Source organism: Anser anser (genome assembly GCF_964211835.1).
Source record: "Anser anser genome assembly, chromosome: 16".
NCBI classification, from domain to species: domain Eukaryota; kingdom Metazoa; phylum Chordata; class Aves; order Anseriformes; family Anatidae; genus Anser; species Anser anser.
Window position 1 is genome coordinate 5,939,363 of NC_139737.1, and position 18,055 is coordinate 5,957,417.

Here is an 18,055-nt window from a genome sequence, read left to right on the forward strand (position 1 = left end):
ACATGAGTTCTTGGGCCCCCGTTGCCTATCCTCCAGTGAGGATTTTTCTCAGGCCAGCCCCTTCTGCGGGTCCTGGTGCCAGCATCATCCTGGTGCATTCGGCAGGGCCGAATCCAGCGGGCTCTCCGCAGCCGTCCCGCCTGCTGCCGCAGGCCTGATCCTGCTCTCTTTTGTGCCTCGGTGTTGCTGCTGCAGCTTCAAGATGCTGCTGGTTTGTGCCAGCGACGGCAGTGTCGTGTTCTGTATCTATCCTCAGTATGTCCCGTGCTGCCTCGTAAACAAACACAATTGTTGACAATCTGATGGGCCCTTTGTATGTGGTTTTATGGAGGCATTATTTAGGAGATAAATGTAGCAGATAAATGCTGACACACAAATATTGCAGCCGTGACTTTGCCTGGTCTGATTGTTTCGAAGATGACCTCGCAGACAAATGGCAGGGGCTGAGTAATCTGCCGTCTGAAGTCCTTTGTTCTTCCGTCTCGTCTTCCCCGGGCACAGGCTCAGGGACCAAGAGGGTCAGTCCCCAACAAGTGGAGCTTGGCGTCTGCTGGGTGAAATCGCTCCGTGAACCAGGAGCAGCGCTCGGTGCTGCACCCGCGTTGGCAGCCCTTGGATTCCAGCTGTTGCCTGGAGCTGTTTTGGTTCTTGCTTAAATTAGAGCAGTTGCGATGCGGTGTTTAGCATAACGGGCATGTCCCCTCTCCAGGCGGGGCTGGGATGGATAGGTCGGTGCTGAGCTGCTGCACCAGGCTGGGTTGCTGCTGTGCCAGGGTGCTTTCCTCCACAGGGTGTGTATAAACAGGGTGCTGGTGCTGGCCCGTGGGCTGCAGCAGAGCCCAGGCCCCCTGCTGAAGGGTTGGGGGGTGGTTCCCTGGTAAAAACAGCTCTGAGGGGTGCCGGCACTCAGACGGCTCTTCTTGAATTCACATTCTTTAGCTTTGAGTAGAAAAATGAGGTCCACGGTTTGGCTGCGTCGCTTAACCCACATCCTTGTACAGAGGCTTTAATGAGTATCTGGCAAAGCCATCGCACTTCGGCTGGGCTCAGTTTGTCGAGTGTAACCCACGGGTCCTTCCAGGGGTTATCCGCAGGTTGGTCCGAAGTACGCCCAGACCACACTGTAACATCTGTCCCTGGCTCTCCAGACGTGTGGCAGGCATGAACACAAGCCCCTGGGCTGTAGGGCTCCAGCAGGAGCCCCCCTGTGTGTGCACGGAGGAGACCTGGGGGCCACAGGAGAGCTCTGGGGGAGCCCCCCTTGGTCCAGGTCTGCAGCAAGGCAGCTCAGCGATGCCAGCTCCTGGCCTTTCTGGTTCTCTGCTCACAAAAGACGGTTGGTGTGTATGAGGCAAGGTGGCTCAGCGTGTCCTCAGCTGCCGTTTTCAGCAAGTGGCCGGGACTCGTTCTGTGCCCTGATTATTGGGGCGTGCAAGGTAGCGGGCGGCTCGCAGCTGCTGGTGGAAGGACAGCCCGTGTGCCTCTCCTTGCTCTTGCCGGTGCCTGGGGGCACAGCAGCAGCTGTGGGGCTCTGGGATGGCGGTGGGGATGGGAGGGGAGAGGGTCAGGCTGTCCAGGAGCTGCCGGGATGGATCCAGGCATCTGGCCCGCTCCCATACCCCGACCCACTTCCCCCAGCGCTGCTGCCTTCAGCCAGAGGTGTGGGTGCTGAGGGCGGCTGGAAGGCAGACCCCTCGCGTCTGCTTTCATCTCTGCGTCCCCGCTGGCAGTAAGCTCGGTGCCAAGGCAGCAGGGGGCTGTTGGGGAAGGTGCTGGGTCATACCCTTGCTGTGCCTCCCGAAGGCGCTGTAGGTAGGGGAGCAGGGACTGCTGGACCAGGGGCTGGGAAAGCGTTTGTTGTAGGATACTGGGGGAGCAGCCCAGATTTCGGGTGCTGACAGACACTTGCTGAAGCTGGGAGAGAGGGACCTCAGCCTGCCCCTGTTCCATCTGCGCTTTGTGGGGCTGTGCAGGCTTGTTGGGAAGCCTTAAGGTTACCGGCCCCATAGTGCTCTTGGCTGAAGTCCTTGTGTGTCCCCGCTTGGTGCCCCACAAAGCTTGTAGGCGCAGGATTTCGGGGATCGCAGGCAGGGAGAAAGATGTGTGGGCACTCCTCAGCCCCAGGCTTCGCACCGTTGGCAGCACCTCTCTGATCTGGGCTTCGTTTCTCCCCACCACTTTCCTCTTCAGTAGCCTTATCTGCACACACTCTGCCAAAACGTGTCTGTACTGTTATTTATTTTTAAGGCTTTTTTTTTTACGTAACTACAGCGCTGCCATCAAGGGCTACAAGGAGCCTGTTCAAGCAAAAGGTGCCCAAAGGTGGGGATGGAGAAAGCTGCAAGGAGAGGAAGGAGCCAGGGCTGGGCACGTGTCTCTGGGCCGCCGTCGCGCTGCCGGGGCAGCTCCGTGTGTCAGAGGTGTTAATGGGACAGCAGAGCAACAGCGCGTGGCGGGGGCTCACAGCGGATCCGCGAGCACTCTTTATTAATTCATCCCCTAGATTTTGCCACGTCTGGCGTGTGTGCGCGGAGCCCTTCCTTCGCAGGGTGCGTGTGGGGCCGTGCTGGGGAGGGAGCAGCGCTGGGCTCTCCTGGATTCCCAGGGTTTATGGAAGGAGCCGGGACACGCGGTGTGACACTGGGGTGCCGCCACACGCAGCTGGCAGCAGGCAGCACTTAAGGCTTTCAGGACCTTCAGGACTGGCCGTGGTCCTACCATCCCCGGCTGCAGGGCTTGTGCCGGTGCTGCCACGGGGGGGTCCCTCCGCCGTGCCCTGCTCCACGGCACCGCGGGCGCTCGGCCAGGATCTGTTGAATCACGGCGCTGAGTCACCGCCTGCACCAGGCTCCATAAATAACCGGAGGCGCTGCGCTCCGCGCCCCGCACGGCGAGGAGCAGGAGGAGCCGCCGAGGGCTCCGGCAGCAGAAAGCATCTCAGCGCCGCCACTGCCCGAGGGACCGGCGCAGGGGGAGTCCCACCGCCGCTTGGCACCGTGCCCGTGGCACCGTGCCGCCGGCCATCCCCGTGCCGCCCCGCGGGAGCCGCGTGCGTGCCTCTGGGCTTCCCTGCTCGCGCCCCGTAATTGCACCCTGCCCTGTTGGGCTCCCCGGCGCTCCGTGCTGGGGTCAGGCACCTCGTGCAGCCCCGGGAGGACCTCAGTTCCGTCGTTTCCCACAGCCAACCATACGTAACCTGAACGTCCATAATCCTTAGGTTATGGCTTCGCTGCTAGAGCGGGGAGGGAGAAGGGATGCTGCGGCGTGCCCGCCGAGCTGCACCTCCTCCTATTTCAGCAGGCAAGGCATGAAAGCCTTACTCTTTCTGCCCGTTTTGTTGAGGCTTGCTGGGCAGCAGGAGGAATCTGCACAAAACCGTCCCGTCCAGCCTCGGTGCAGAAGTTGCTGCAAGTGTGTTGGAGGCAGTGGAAGCTGGAGGTGAAGGCGCGGTACTCAGCGGGGTTTCTGGGCTGCTGCGTTAGGCACTTACGGGACGTTTCTCTGCGAAAGTAAGTGACGTTGTCAAAAATTGTCCCTGTGTCCAGTGGAAACTAGCCAGTCTTGAGATCATCGTGCAAGTGGGTTGCAGAGAAGGGGGCTGCCACCTCGGGTCCTGGGCTTTGGGGAGCAGTTCCAGCCAGACAGCTCCCCCGTGGGATGGCACCCAGCTCTGTGCTGGCAGCAGTGAGGTCGCAGTGACTTGGGGGAAGGTGCTATTTCCGCAGCACTCTGAAACTTTTGCACTGGTAAAACCTGCGTTGTTCCCCATTGATTCTGTCTTTAGCCTCATGCCCTCTTTACTCACTTCCTTTTGGATTTTCTTACCACTCAAATTAGCACCCGTGTCTAGATCAGGGGAAGCTACTGGAGTTACAGCAGGAGCCAAGCTTCAATTTTCTGCCTTTTCTGTGACTCGTGATGCTGTTGAGGCAACCTGGAAATTTCCCCCGTAGCAGCAAGGCTGCGCTCACCAGAGCCATTTTCCAGATCCGGGGCCGTTCCCCCCATCCCGGACCCAGCTCGGTGAGGCTGCCGCCCAGTCCGGTGGCAGGGGACAGTCCGGCACCTTTGGGTGCCCCAGCCCCTCCGTGCCCGACACACGGAGCAACCTCCGAACGTGTTCAGATGTCTTTTCCTGAAGAACGCAGGTGGAGTGAGTGATATTGGGACTCTGGTAGGAGGGACAGTCACGGGAGCATCCGGAAGCTTAGGTGCACAGCCCATCCTTCCTGGGTAATCATTACCTGACGGTTAATTAACTGTCAGGAGTCAGGCTTGTTAGCGAGGTACCTCGCTGTGTCCGGCTCGTGAGCGTGGCCTCGCACCAGGCAGGTGACCGCCAGAGGACAGCAGCAGCGGTTTTTCCTCCACACCCTTAGAAGGATGTTTCCGCTGGTCTGCTCGAGCGTGTGATCGGGCTCATCTTGCCCAAACTGTCCTAGCAATCTGCTTCAAGTCAGAAGTAAGGGGTTTTGAAAGATAAAAATGCCCAGAGGAAGTGAAAGCGAACATGGGAGAAGCAAAGCGTTCTGCAGGGGATTCTCTGCTTTAATTTTGTCTCAGAAAACGGCTGCAGTTTTAGCACGGCTCACCACAGCATTTATGATTGTTTTTTTTTAAACTTAGGAATTGTGGCTAGTGCAGCTCCATTTGTTCAGCTCAGCCATTATGTCCCGAGTACTTTCATTTCTCATCCCTTCTCACGTGATACCAGTACGTACAGAAATCACAACTGAAGCTTACGGATAATCGCTTTGACCTGCAGATGTATATTATACCTGGCTGAAGGCAGAGGTCTTCTTGGCTCAGACCCTGTCCGAAAGCCGTGCTGCCCCGGTGTTAGCGATAGCTGGAGCATCCGTCATTACCCCAGCGAAGTGCGGGTGTCCTTTTTTTCTCTCTGCACGCCCAGCGGTGCTTCGGAGCATTCATCTTCAGCAGTGATACCCTACGCGGAGGGAAGAGCGTTCGTAAAGTTTATAGTAAGCATTTTGTCACCTTCAGTAAGCCATAAAAAGTAAGGAACCGCCTTTAAAGTACCCCCCGGCCTTAGCTGCCCCGGCCGCTGCGCACCCGTGTGCGTGCAGAGGCTGGCACCTCGGCGCTCGCAGCGTGACCGCTGGCTCTAGCAGCTCGCCCTCCTGCAGGCACCTTCAGCAGCGTTAAACCCACCCGTGCTAGCGTTTTGTTTGCAAAAAACTCGAGGTGCTCAAAGCTCAGGTGCGCCTTTCTGCCCCTGCTTCTGCCCAGCCCTAAGCGTGGTCCTGGGGGGCTGCTGCCCGCGTGCCCGAAGGACGCCTCCGCACATCGGCACCTGCAGCCCCCGGGGTTTTGGGGTCTGCTCTCGGCCCCGCTGCAGGCTGCCGGGAAGCCCTCATCCGAGGCCACGCGTGCCTCGAAGCGGCACGTGAGTACCCGAGCCCGAATGGGCTCGATCACGAACGCCCAGCCTCAGGACTGTGAGAGTCTGGGGGGTAAAGGGTTGCGTGCGTGCTCACCGACTGCAAGAGTTGCAGCGTCTAGACGGAAAATACAGAAAAGCAGGTTGTGTCACTTAAATGTGATGTCTGAACCTGTTAGTTTGAAACGTATTCTGGAGTAAAAATTATGCAAAATTAAATTAGTGTGACCTTACTTTGCATTTGGAGGCTGAATTTGCCCATCTTGTAAAGCCTAGTGCATTTATAACACTTCCCTTGGGGAAAATTACAGAGAGAAATGGAATGAGGTCTCTTCTAATTGAAAAGTGACAATGATTAGGAAGCCAAATACAAAATGTGTTGAGTATTTTTTTCTTGTTTTGTTGTGTGTGTGTGTTTTAAGAATACCAGTAGAATTATAAATTATGTGCTTTGCAGTTTGGCTTGTTTTTCATTCCCCAAAGGCTTTTTATTAGCATAGCAGCTGAATTGCACTTGTATAATAACATATTAACTCAAAGTTTGTTTTTTTTTTTTTTTTAATGATCTTTCTTCATTAGTTTGACTGAGCTGCTTGGATAAAATCTTACCGAGCATATCCAGCTTTCCAGTGTGGTGTGTTTTATTTTTTTCCCCTCTGAAAATGAAGCCCATGCAGACAAGTTAAAACAGAGGGAGAGCTGGCAGAAACTTTGATGCCTCAAGTGGGTATGAGTCTCTTGAAACTTGAAAAGCCCCAATTGTGTGTGGAGCTTTTTTGGTTGCGTTTGATTTCTTTTCTTCATTTTCCTTTGTTTTTTTGAAAGGCCACGTTGGGCAACATGAGTGTTCTTGCTGGGGCGATTAAAGCTCCTCTCAGCATACCTGATGCGTTTATTCATAGGCTCTCATGCTGTGTTGTTCGTTTGGGGCTGGGTTTAGGGGCAGAGGGTGCCCCAAGCTCTTCCCCAAGCACCTCCTGGTGCAGGGATTAGAGGATCCTGCTGGGGTCGGCTGCCTGGTGTACTCCAAATACAGCTCGGAGAGGAAATCTTCATTTCAGCGACAGCAACAATGCCGGTGTCAGGGCAGATGTGCTTCTCGTGGTGCTGGCTGTGTGTGTGGTACCAAAACGCTCAGATCCTGGCCTGTGGTGCTGGACGGGGTCAGGTGTGCTCTGCGCAGAGGTTGAGGCGTTTGCTTCCCCGTGCTAAGGAAGGAAAATGGAGACGAGCACGGCCGTTGTCGTGACGGGGCCAGAGCCAAAGATGGGAGCTGATGGGGTTTGTCATTCCGAAGTGCTTTGCCAAAGCCGTTTACAGAATGTTAATTTGCAGCTTAATTGTCCTCCCCCCTCCCACAAAGCAAGATATTAAAATCAGCCTTCTATTTATAAAGCCAACGCCATCGCCGTAACAGACTGGATTCGCGCTGAAATGCCCCGGTTCAGAGCTCGGCACGCGGAGCGTCACCCCGCCTGGCCCCGCAGCGCTGGCTCCCGGGGGGCCCGGGGTCCCGACCCCTCCTGCTGGGCACCTCGGAGGGATTACGGGGGGGGGGACGGGCACGGGGGGAGCCCCTGCCCGCCAGGAGCCTTCCCACGGCTCCCGTGCCCACTGCTCCCAGCAGCTGTCCTGCAGTGCCCCAAGTAACGGGGGTGCCGCCATCCCACCCCGTGCTTCGTGCTCCGCTCATCCCGTGTCTGTGTGCGTGCCGAAGGCTTGGCTCAGGTCTCTTGTAAATAATATATATATTCTATATGTTTTCCTTCTCCCCACCACCTCTAAGTCCCTGCCACTGCGACCCCTGGCTCTTCCTAAGGACCAAAACTTCACCCGTGTCGCCAAACTGCCCTGAGCATTTCGGCAGGACTTGGTTCGCTGAACGTGCCTCTCATTCTAGGAAAGGCACTTTAATTTATAACTGCCGGCCTCTTGTTTTTCTTCAGAAATGTAACTTTTTTAACAAGAAAGGAAGCTTTCCATCACTGGCCTCGTTTATTTTTCCTTGCGCCTTCTTGCTGTGGCCAAAGCACATGTTGCATTTAAGGCTAAATTGACTCATCCTCCTAAATTCTTCGGTTGTTGTTTTTTGCCTTTTTTTTTTCTTTCCTTTTCTTTAATGGTCTTTTGCACACAGCCTGAGGCCGTTACCCAGGGAAGCAGTGCAAGTGCAGAAACCTGCCTTGCAAAAATAAATCAGCAACAACAAAAAAATTGGAATCAAGGGGCTCGAAGCCTTCAGCCTGCAGAGATGCTCCAGAGGCTCGTTCCTCCTGACAGTGGATGGCCATAAACCTGACCGAGGAACAGGACAAGCCCTCCCTCCATCCCTTCACGAGCCTTGTCACCGTCCCCAGGCTGGGGACACGTGGTGGCACTGCCACTGCCCGCTGCTCTGGGAGCACCTGTGCAGCTGCGTGCCCAGCCCCAGCCTCAGTCCCGTCCCCTCCAGTGCTCGCAGGGGTCCTGAGCTGCAGGTGCCAGATACGGTTCCTGCTTTCAGGGCACCGCTCTGCTTTGGGAAGGTGGTGGCTGGAGCGGGTTAAACATTCGGGGACCTTTTGGGATGGTGGGGAGTGCGCCTGCCCGGCGGCAGAAATAGCTGCTGCGTAGCAGGATGGACTCCAAGGTAACTGGCAGCACTTACCACCTGGGCTGTTTTCTTGACATTTATTTGCTTTTACTGGCACTTAAATGCCACCTGCCAGGAGAAAACTTTCCATTAAACAAAAAAAAATCTGCCTGACTCAGCAGAAGCCACCCCTGGCAGTGGGAGCAGTGCGACACTGCCCTTGGGGGCACCGCCAGTCTTCCTGCGAATGTATTTTTAAATAAAATGCAGGGGGCAGCATCCCTGACAGCTTAAGGCACAGTTCCCAAGGGTGGGTTTTGTAGCTGTTCCTACCGAGAAGCAGACTTTGAATGCCCAGAGCAGTTGAATTTGGTTTTCCTTGGCCTGGCCCTTCCTTTGCAGAGGGCGCGGGGAGCGCTGGGCTCCGCAGGTGCGAGGGGACTCGGGGGGCAGCATCCACTCTGTGGGTGCATGGAAATAATTACCTAGTGCTGCGTTGGTCTGGGGCACTCGGTTTTATTTAGCCTCAGGGAGGTGTGAGGAGTTATTTTCTTAAATTTTAGGAGTGTTTATTTGTTTGTGTGTTTTTTATTATTTATTTATTTTTTCCTTTATACTGCCGAGTGTCTCCGGAGTTAACCGGCCAGTCTGTTTGCGCGTTCTTGTTTGTTGGGAGGATTTTTGGCAGTTCTCCTCTGTGCCAGTTCACGCCACTCAAGCTGCCGCTGTCAGCTGGCCGAGCCCCGGGCAGCGATGCCGCAGCTCTGGTACGCGCCGGCTGCAGGAGGACGGGGAACGGGAGCACAGTCAGCACCCGGCCGTCCCATTGGGCTTCTTTTGGAAAACCACGAGGTCAGCCGGAGACGGACCGGTGCTGGGCACGGGCTGGTGGCACCTGCAGCCCCCCAGGGCGGTGGGGACGTGTGCCTGGTGCCCGTGCGTGCCGAGGAGGACTTGAGCCCTGTGCTCCCAGGAGGGAGGAGGGGTGGCGATGGGAAGAGAACAGCGAGACTTTAGCTGAGTTTCTGCTGAGTTAGTTCATTATGGCCGATTACACGTGGCTCGTGGCATCACGACCTGGCACCGAACCTCTGCCTGCTGCACCTAGCAAACTGCAGACGGGAGCGGCAGCGAGGGGTTCGGGAAGTCTTGTCTGGATTGTAGTTTGGAAAAACCGTGCCGTGTGGGGCACGTCTAAAGATCCCTCCTAGAGACTGTTCTGTGGCACCGAAGACGTGAATTAATGTGTGTTTTTTTTATGAAGTAGCTGGGCTCGAAGCATGCAGAGCCCACGTATGTGTGTCTGGGAGCGCTGGGGGGGGAAGGATGCAGCTGCGCTGTGTCACCGGCTGCTTGGCCAAATTCCTGCTTCTTGCACTCAATTAAGTGCTGCTTTTTCAGGTGGCTCAAAATATGTCTCCCTCTCTCTTGCAGCGGAGTTGGAGTTTGTACAGATAATCATAATCGTGGTGGTGATGATGGTGATGGTGGTTGTGATAACCTGTCTGCTGAACCACTACAAACTCTCTGCGCGATCCTTCATCAGTCGGCACAGCCAAGGGAGGCGGAGAGATGAGAATCTGTCATCAGTAAGTCACACACTGCTCTTCTCATCCATGTCTTACTGTCTTGTTTGCCAAGTGATGTGAAACTGGGGAAATGCGAGAGCCAAAGGCATTCATCTCAGTTGTGTTTGCCCATGTGCCACTCAGCGCTGAGTGAAGACGCCCTCCAGGTTGGGTCCTGGCAGCATCTTCCCGGTTACGTGGGGCCCGTGTAGGGATGCCTCTGGCTTTTTGGGGTGCTTTTGTGATATACAGACAGCCGTAGCCTCCAATTTTGTCCTGAGCTTTGCAATGTGGACTCTCCATTAGTAACCACATGAGGCTGTTCTTGGTGTGTCGTGTTCCCGAAACCACCACGTACCGCCAGCTGTTGGGTGCATGTGCCTTGGCATTTACAGCCCCGAAGTATTGAGTCCGCTGGCAGCTCCGGTTGGAGAGTCCTAAATGAGCGTATTAAATCTCTCTGCTGCCTTCAAGAGGATGGGAAATCCTGAAAGACCTTCTCCAGTTTTCGTCACAAGTGAAGTCGTGCTGTCACTGCTGCAGTGGAGGTGTCAGAAAACGCCCGTCAGCCACGCGAGCAGAAACCTCTCCAAGGGGATGCTCGGGAGATTCCCCGCGTAACTCGGGCTCTGTGGTTCACAGAAGCCTGAGGAGAAATGTGTTAATTGCACCTCCAACGTGCATTCAAGGGGGAGCCTCTCCAGCCCCGCGGCAGCTGCTGGTTTATGCAGAGCTGGAGGTTTCATCAGATGCAGCAGCTCAGCGACAAGAACCTACAGAGAAAAGACAGAGTTTTCTTGGAGGTTGAACGTGTACAATTCACCGCTGCCTACGTGGCTCTGTCTTCCCATGCAGGGGTATCTCGTACTGATGTGTTTCTTTATCGTTCACCTTAAAGGATCTTAGAGCTCTTTAAACGGTAGGGCTGCCCCAAGGTCACTGCTTTGTGCTCTCGTTTGGAGCCTCGCAGGGCGGGCCGAGCAGGCGCTGCCGCCTTGTGCTGGCCTCCGCGGAGCTGCGCTCCCTTGTATCGGATCCGGGAAAATGATCAAATACTCTGAGTTTCCTTTGATTCCCTTTTACAAAGCGGAGAGATCTAACGTCAGGTTTAATACGCGCACCGCTGCTGAGGGCTGCCCAGCCAGCAGGTACCCGCTGTCCCTGCTCCACGGGTGCTCTCCTTTTGTCACACAGGGCACGGAGGTCCCTCACCGGGTGCTCTGTGCCGAAGTGAGGAAGGCGCCAGGTCGGAGGGAGAGTCGTGAAGACCCTGAGCTCAATCAAACCGCCCTTCGTTTTGTCAGCTGTGGAGAGCGTGTCCAAAGGCAGCGAGCGCCTTGTGCCCGCCTCCTGACGCCGTGCAACAAGAGCCCCGTGCCTGGAGCAGCACAGTGTGGGCACAGGAGTTCTTGAGAGTAGCAGACTGTTTTCCCATTTACACTTTTTTTTTATTGTTTTATTGCTTCCAGAATGTTTTACTTGAAAAATACCAAAATGCTTCATTTACAATTTTCTAATAAATACCAGGACAAGCCTTTTTCAAGTTGCCTGTTTTTATTTTCTTGAAAATGAAGAAAGAAGAAGGCGGCTAAAGTGGAAAGAAGAGAAAGGCGTGTGGAGATGGAACAAAAATTCCAGGTTGAAATAAAATGTCTTGACTGTTCAGGAAAAAAATCCTCCTCCTTTTCCTCCCATCAGGCCAAAAACATCCTGGTGTTTTTTGGCCCAATCCCTGCACCGAAACAGCTCCGTTATTTATTCAGCCTTCAGATGCGTGAGCAATTAAATGGCTTTTCAGCAGAGATTTACCTCTGCACAGCTGCCAGACCTCTGTGAGGACGTAGAGTCTTCTAAACCTTTCTCAGAGCTAAGGAGAGGAACACGAACATACTGTTTTGGGGGGTTGCACCCTTTATAATTCCCCCTGTTCTCCTGCCCATCTTTGCCAGCGTCATGATGTGGCAGCCGAGCTTCCCTCATGGCCCCAGAGCCTTCCCGGAGGGACGGAGAAGGCCCCGGGCACGAAGCAGGGAGCTCCTTGCAGTGGGATCAGCAGCAGTAAGGATTTTAAAGGTGGCTCGTTTCGGATTCAGCACAGCGTGTCTTCTTGTAGAAAACCACTCCAGCCTAAATGCGCCTTCGAGGACGGCAGGCAGCGTCTGTGCTGAGCGAGATACCCGTTCGTGTAATCCGTTAAACTTGCACTGAACTGGTGTTGGGCCTTCTAAATCCCAAACTTCATTTGGCTGTCGTGACCAGGCAGGCACTGGAGCTACAAACACGCTTTTCATCTTCTAAAATATTAAAGTAGTTCATCCCGTGGTCAGAGCGCTGCTAGAGCTGCAGTCGTTGTCCTTTTTTCTCGTAGCTCAAAAATTACAACTGAAGGAGAAATTCATTTCCCCAAAGGTGTGGGTTTTTTTTAATGTGGTTCCCGGTAGCGTGGCATTTTTGCATTGCTGCACCTGTTTCTCAGTCACAGCTCTGTCAGTTCTACCTAAACCGTCTCCTTGTAACGGGCACCTCTGTTTTTCAAGAACTGAGAATCTTCAAGAAATGCAAAAAAAAACCTTTTTTCTTTTTTTTTTTTCCCAATAAGAATGGCACTGACCCTGCACCCTTGGAGTAACGAGACCCGCTCTAAGAAAAAATGGGAAATACGTCCTCCTGAAGGCTCAGAAACTTAATCTGCACCACTCAGCTTTGCGATGGGAATTCTCTGACATTACTCAAACAAGTGGTTCTATAAAAGTCAAAGACTGATCTCTAAAAAGAAATTAAAAAGTAATTTTAGATTCTGAAGCGAATCCTGGAATACTGGCGGAGGCTTTTAAAGCCATATTGCTCATCAAGACCTAACTTCCATTTTGTAAAATCACGGCTTTCTGGACAGGGCCATTGCTGATGAACTCACGTCCTAAATATTCTGGAAGCAGAAGGTATGCAAGGAGAGCCGCGAAGCTGGGGACACAGCCAGAACACGAAGGATGAGAATATTCCTGTTTTCTGCCTGAGAGATTTGCCCACCTAGCTACTGCTTTCTGGCAGTTTTAATCCTGATGTTGACTTCATAAAATGAGACACGAGCCTTTACTCAGAGGGGCTCCGTAGCAGTGCTGGAGGCAAGGGGTTCGTGGCTGGGGAGCCTGAAGCTGCTTGGGCAGGGGGGAGCCCCCCTGTGCCCCGGGTAAGAAAGGTATTTTGTAGAAGGAGAGTCTGTGGTTGGCAGCCCCGCTGCGCAGGCTGGGTCCAAGAGTGGCCTTTGGAAGGGATGCTTTATCCTTAAAGGAAAAGGGGAAAAAGAAAAGGTGCCTGGCATTTTCTTTCCCCTGGTGGTAAACGTGTCTGCCGGTGCCAGAACTGGAGGTTCACCTGCAAGGGATGGGAAGTGCCAGCGACTGCGGGTTGTAATTAGGAGCCTCCTGGCTTGTTTTCCTCCAGCTTTGTCTCCCGGAGCGATGTTGCTGTATATGAATATTAGCAATATTTAAATATTTTAGGTCTTACGGCAAAAGTGTAGACGGTGAACTGTGTGTGTTCGCAGTATCAGCAGCCAATGGAAGGAGGCTTGTTTGTTTGTTTGTTTTGATTATGAATTGTAAACCAGTCCCATGGTTTGGGGGAAATTGGCTTGTGGGATTTTCATGCCTCGGGTTGTTGGCGCCAGGGTTCAGATTGCAGAATCAGGGCTGATGCCTGCAGTGTAGGGAAGCCTCTAGGCCGCAGCTCCTCAGTCTTTTTAAGCAAGAACCTGGAATCCTGTGGGGGAAAAAATACTGTAGAAGCATCCTGGTGCTGTAGATGTATTTTTTTGTAGCCAAATCAAAATTAAGCTTAACATTTGAGTATTCACTTATTCTCTTTATTTTCCCATTATTTCCTTGATCGCTTGCATCCAAACGTGGGTGTGAGTTTTGTTGTGTTTTTTTAATCTTGCCATTAGTTCATGGAGCGTTCTCGGGTACGCTGTGAATCACCCCTGGCTCACGGATCCCATGCTGAAAAACACCGCTGTGGTGTGTTGGAAGCGGGGAGAGGAACCTGGTGGGTGGGCGCGGGTGGGAGGGGGAAGCCTACAACCGGGGGGGCGTTATGTGCTGGTGTCGTTCCCATCATTCATTCTGCGAGTGATTGACTAAATACAAATGGGGCTGAAAACGGAGGGGAATCCTGATCGGAAGGGGTATTCCAGTGGTATTTCCACTCGTACCAGAGCGGGTCGAATGCTTCGGAGCAGGTCGGGGCCACGCGTTGCTGAGCCTGACCCTCGCCTCTCTTCTCCTTTCCCATGCAGGAGGGCAGCCTGTGGCCGTCGGAAAGCACGGTGTCGGGGAACGGGATAGCAGAGGTGAGGGCGCTGCGGGTGCCGCGTGCCACCGCCGCCGCCTGTCCCCGTGCCGCGGGGCCGAGCCTCACGGTCCTGCCGCCCTTTCTCTCTCTCTCTCTCCCCTCCAGCAGCAAATCTACACCCCGAGGCCCAGCGACCGGCTGGCGGTGCCGTCATTCCTGCAGAGGGACCGCTTCAACAGGTTCCAGCCCACCTACCCCTACCTGCAGCACGAGATCGACCTGCCCCCCACCATCTCGCTGTCGGACGGCGAGGAGCCCCCCCCGTACCAGGGACCCTGCACGCTGCAGCTGCGCGACCCCGAGCAGCAAATGGAGCTCAACAGGGAGTCGGTGCGCGCGCCCCCCAACAGAACCATCTTCGACAGTGACTTGATAGATAACTCGGTGTACGGGGGGCCGTGCCCCCCCAGCAGTAACTCTGGCATCAGCGCGACCTGCTATGGGAGCAATGGCAGGATGGAGGGACCGCCGCCGACCTACAGCGAGGTGATCGGGCACTACCCCGGGTCGACGTTTTACCAGCACCAGCAGAACAACAGCGGGATGCCCTCGCTCTTGGAGGGCAGCAGACTCCATCATTCACAAATCAATGGCCTTGAGAGCACAACCGCGTGGAACAAAGAGAAAGAGAAACAAAAAGGGCACCCCTTTTAAAAAAAAATTAAAAAAAGAAAAATGAAAAAAATGAAAAAGGAAAAAAAGGAAAAAAAATCAAGAAAGTTAAATGAAACACTCTGCACTTCTCGTTAAAAGAAAAAGGAGAGAGATTGAGAGTTGAGGAAGATGAGCAAAGAAAAAAAAAAAAGCCCTTCCCCATCTCTCCATGTATAAATATTTACTTGTTATGTCTGGTCTGAATGCACAAGCCTACAAAGCTTGCAAAAACATTTCTTTATTGAGCTGTGTCTAGACGTTTAAAAAGGAAAAAAAAATCAACTGTAGTCCTTTTTTTTTTGTTTCTAGTTGAGCTGTGTGTGAATGCTTTTTTTTGTTTGATTATTTCACTTAACTTTAAAGACAAAATATTTGCACAAAAAACATTTTGTTTAAAGATCTGCAATATAAATATATAAATATATATTAAAAATAAGAGAAAGTGTATGTGTAAGGAGCAGGAGTATTTTTGTATTAGAAGAGGCCTATTCAAAAAAAAAAAGTTGTTTTCTGAACTAGAAGAAAAATGGCAATTTTTTGAGTGCCAACTCAAAAAGCGTGTATTACGTTGTAAAAAAAAGACAAAAAAAAAACAAAAAAACAAAAAAAAATCAAAAGCAGGGGTTTAGAGTTATTTATATAAATGTTGAAATTTTGCACTATTTTTTAATATAAATATGTCAGTGCTTGTGTTGGTCAAAGCCTCTATCATGTCTACCATGCAACCGTTAAGGGATATTTGTCAAAGTGAAGAACAAAGTAGCTGGAAGGGGGTGGAAAAACGCTAAGGAGGAAGCGGCAGCCCCGCGAGGAGCGCAGCGAGCCAGACTGCATCTTACGCAACGCCTTCATTTCCAGCGCCCCCTGCGCGGGGCCGGCGTTCCCTACAAAGTTCCCTGCATTCCCTACAAAGTTCCCTACGTTCCCTACAAAGCAGGAGGAGTCGGTGCGCATCCGCATGTCAGCCGAGAGGGTTTGGGGAGTGCAAAGGTAAAAAAAAAATAAAAATCCCTGCTTCCGAGAGCCAGTAATGGCAGAAGCAGACAAAAATTACTTGATTTTTTTTTTTTTTTTGGACAACCTCTAACTTTTTGGAGGGGGGTGGTGGGGATGAGAATAAACTTCTGTGTCTGAAGGAACTAAGCGTTTTTTGGTTTATTTCTTTCGATGTTAACCTGAAGGGCCCTGCTTGGAGATAAGTCATGTGGAAGTTGATGTGAGTAAATGGTACCGTGCCCACCGGCCGCCTTTCAGAGGGGGTTTAAATATCTCGCTGAAAGGCCGAGCTGAAAACTGTGTTGTTCGGGGAAGTCGTTTTTGGTTCACGTGAAATTCCCAAACCCGTATGTGGAATGGAAGTGTGCAGTCGTGCCTCAAACCTGCAGCTCCCCTGGGCTGCCTCCGGTCATTGCTGTTTTTTGCTTTATTATCCTAGCTAAAGAGGCGTAAAATACAGTAGATGGAAACGAATCTGCTCCTGTGATGTATTAACTAAAGGCTAAAGAAAAACGCTTAATGCTTTAGAAGCAAAAACCCTTTACCTCTTCTGAAGATTTCTTCATTCAAAACGGCACCGTCCCTCGCCCGCCAGCGTCCTCCCCTCCAGATGTCGTGCGTCTTTTAATTTATCTCCGTTTCGGAAGCGTTTTGTCTTAACTATGCTATTGTTTACATTTTTTTGTACCGCGTAGATGTCGGGTAGGTGTTTTTGCCCTCGTGGTGAATTTTGTACGTGACAGAGCGAGCGAGTGAGGAACCTGAGCGCGCGAGAAACCCGAAGGGAGAAGCCACGGCCGTGCCCGGGGGCTGCCGGCACCGGGAAGGGCGGGCAGGGCAAGCGCGGGGAGCCAGGGGTTGGCGAGGAGGTGCGATCTCGTTTTCTGCAGGATGCTATCTAGTAGAGTGACATAAATGAAAGATATAAAGGCAATAACTATTGTTTTTAAGCAACTTTTCTATTACTTGAACAAAAAAAAAAAAATAAGCATGAGAACAGTTTTGAAGTTCTGACCATTTGAACAATATTTATATATATTTTAAAGAAGACGAAGAATAGCTGAACTTGAAGTTTGATCATTGTTTTTTGCTTTTTTTTTATTTTTTGCCTAGAAATAGTCATGTACCTTCTCAGTACTTCAAACCGCTTTTCCACAGCTCTTGAAATCTTCATAGCTTTACAGTCGTGCAACCTAAATTTTGATGACCTTAAAAACTAAAAAAAAAAAAAAAAAGCCACAAAAAAAAGTCCTGCAAAGGAGAATAACTAGTTTGTCATGAAAGGTACAAAACTGATGAATTTATACGAGTTTTTAAAAACGTATCTTTCCTTTATGTAACATGTCTATTTAGTGCCTTATTAACGAAACAGTAACCCTCCCTTTTTCAAGAGGGGAAAAACAAAATCATCATTAGCGTCACAAGTAACCAGCGTCTGGTCTCTTGCTCCTTCGGACCTTGCGTTCACTTTTCCAATTCCTCGTTGCAGCGGGGACTGCTGCTGCCGGCACCGCTCCCCTCCCGGCTGAGCCAGCTCGATGTGCCGAGCCGCGCGCGGTGCTCCCTCTGCCACTTGGGTTCTTGGACTCTTTGTAAGGTAACTTGAATACATTTATGCACATCGCCTACCTGCCTGGGTAGGAAACTGTGGTGGATATTGTAAATGAGATACCAACCAAAAGACAAACTGAAATATAATATCTACTGCCCTCTTGAGCCAAAACGCGTGAATAGTGTTGTTGGGTTTTGTTGGGGGGGTGGGTGGGGGTTGCTCTGTGACCTAAAATAGTTTGTTTGCTACAAAAAAAAAAATAATGGTTACCTCAGCAGGTTTTGGGTGGAATATGCATCACACATCTGAAACTGAGTAGTGAGTAAGGAGGTGTCATCGGGACCGGAGGTTGTTAAGTAGCCGAGTTGTCTTGTGGCATGGCAGTGCTCCGGGCACGGAGCCCCCGGAGGAGGCAGCGAGAGGCTGGAGCTCGCGAAGGCACCCAGGGGTGCACAAGAGGGGCTAGGCGTGCAGTGCAGCTCCGGTGCTTTGAAGTCCTTGAAATTTCAACTGGTTCTCTCTCTCTTTCCACTCCCTCCATCACCTCCCAGTGTGAAGTCTCATTTCACAAACCTCACCGCAAGCATTGCAGTTCCTCGATCCCTTCCTTGAGTTGCTGGGTCCAGTTTCATTTGCTCTTCCCCTTGTACGTGGAATTTAATGAGCATAAAATGGGATGGCTCATCAGTACCAAACTCCTACTGCAAACACTGCCTTTCAGCCCATGTCCTGCCCCAAAACCAAGCTGCCGCTGGGACTGGGGGCTCCTGGGAGCTGCGGGCAGCGGTGGGAGGGAAGCCCCAGCCCCTCCGTGGGACCTGGGACATGCAGCCGTGTTTTTGCCTTTTGCCTGGCTTCCTTTTTTTATTTGCATCCCGCTGCTTTGCTGCCCCGAATACTCTGTGTTTCCATTGCAGAAAACGGATCTGGGGCTCAGATCAACTCCAAGTTCTGAATGGGTG

At 52.3% G+C, this 18,055-nt stretch overlaps 1 protein-coding gene across 2 annotated transcripts in view; it reads left to right on the top strand.

Moving 5' to 3' along the window:
• PMEPA1 (prostate transmembrane protein, androgen induced 1) overlaps positions 1-16,082 on the top strand; it is a 41,392-nt gene extending 25,310 nt beyond the window's left edge. Inside the window, exons 2-4 of one of the 2 annotated variants that reach the window (XM_083801841.1) lie at positions 9,408-9,562; positions 13,836-13,889; positions 13,997-16,082. In XM_083801841.1, the coding sequence (XP_083657967.1) occupies positions 9,408-9,562; positions 13,836-13,889; positions 13,997-14,545 (758 nt within the window). In that variant the 3' untranslated portion in view covers positions 14,546-16,082. The remainder of the gene's footprint in view (positions 1-9,407; positions 9,563-13,835; positions 13,890-13,996) is intronic. The other variant, XM_083801840.1, reaches the window with a different exon arrangement.
• Positions 16,083-18,055: the final 1,973 nt, after the last annotated feature.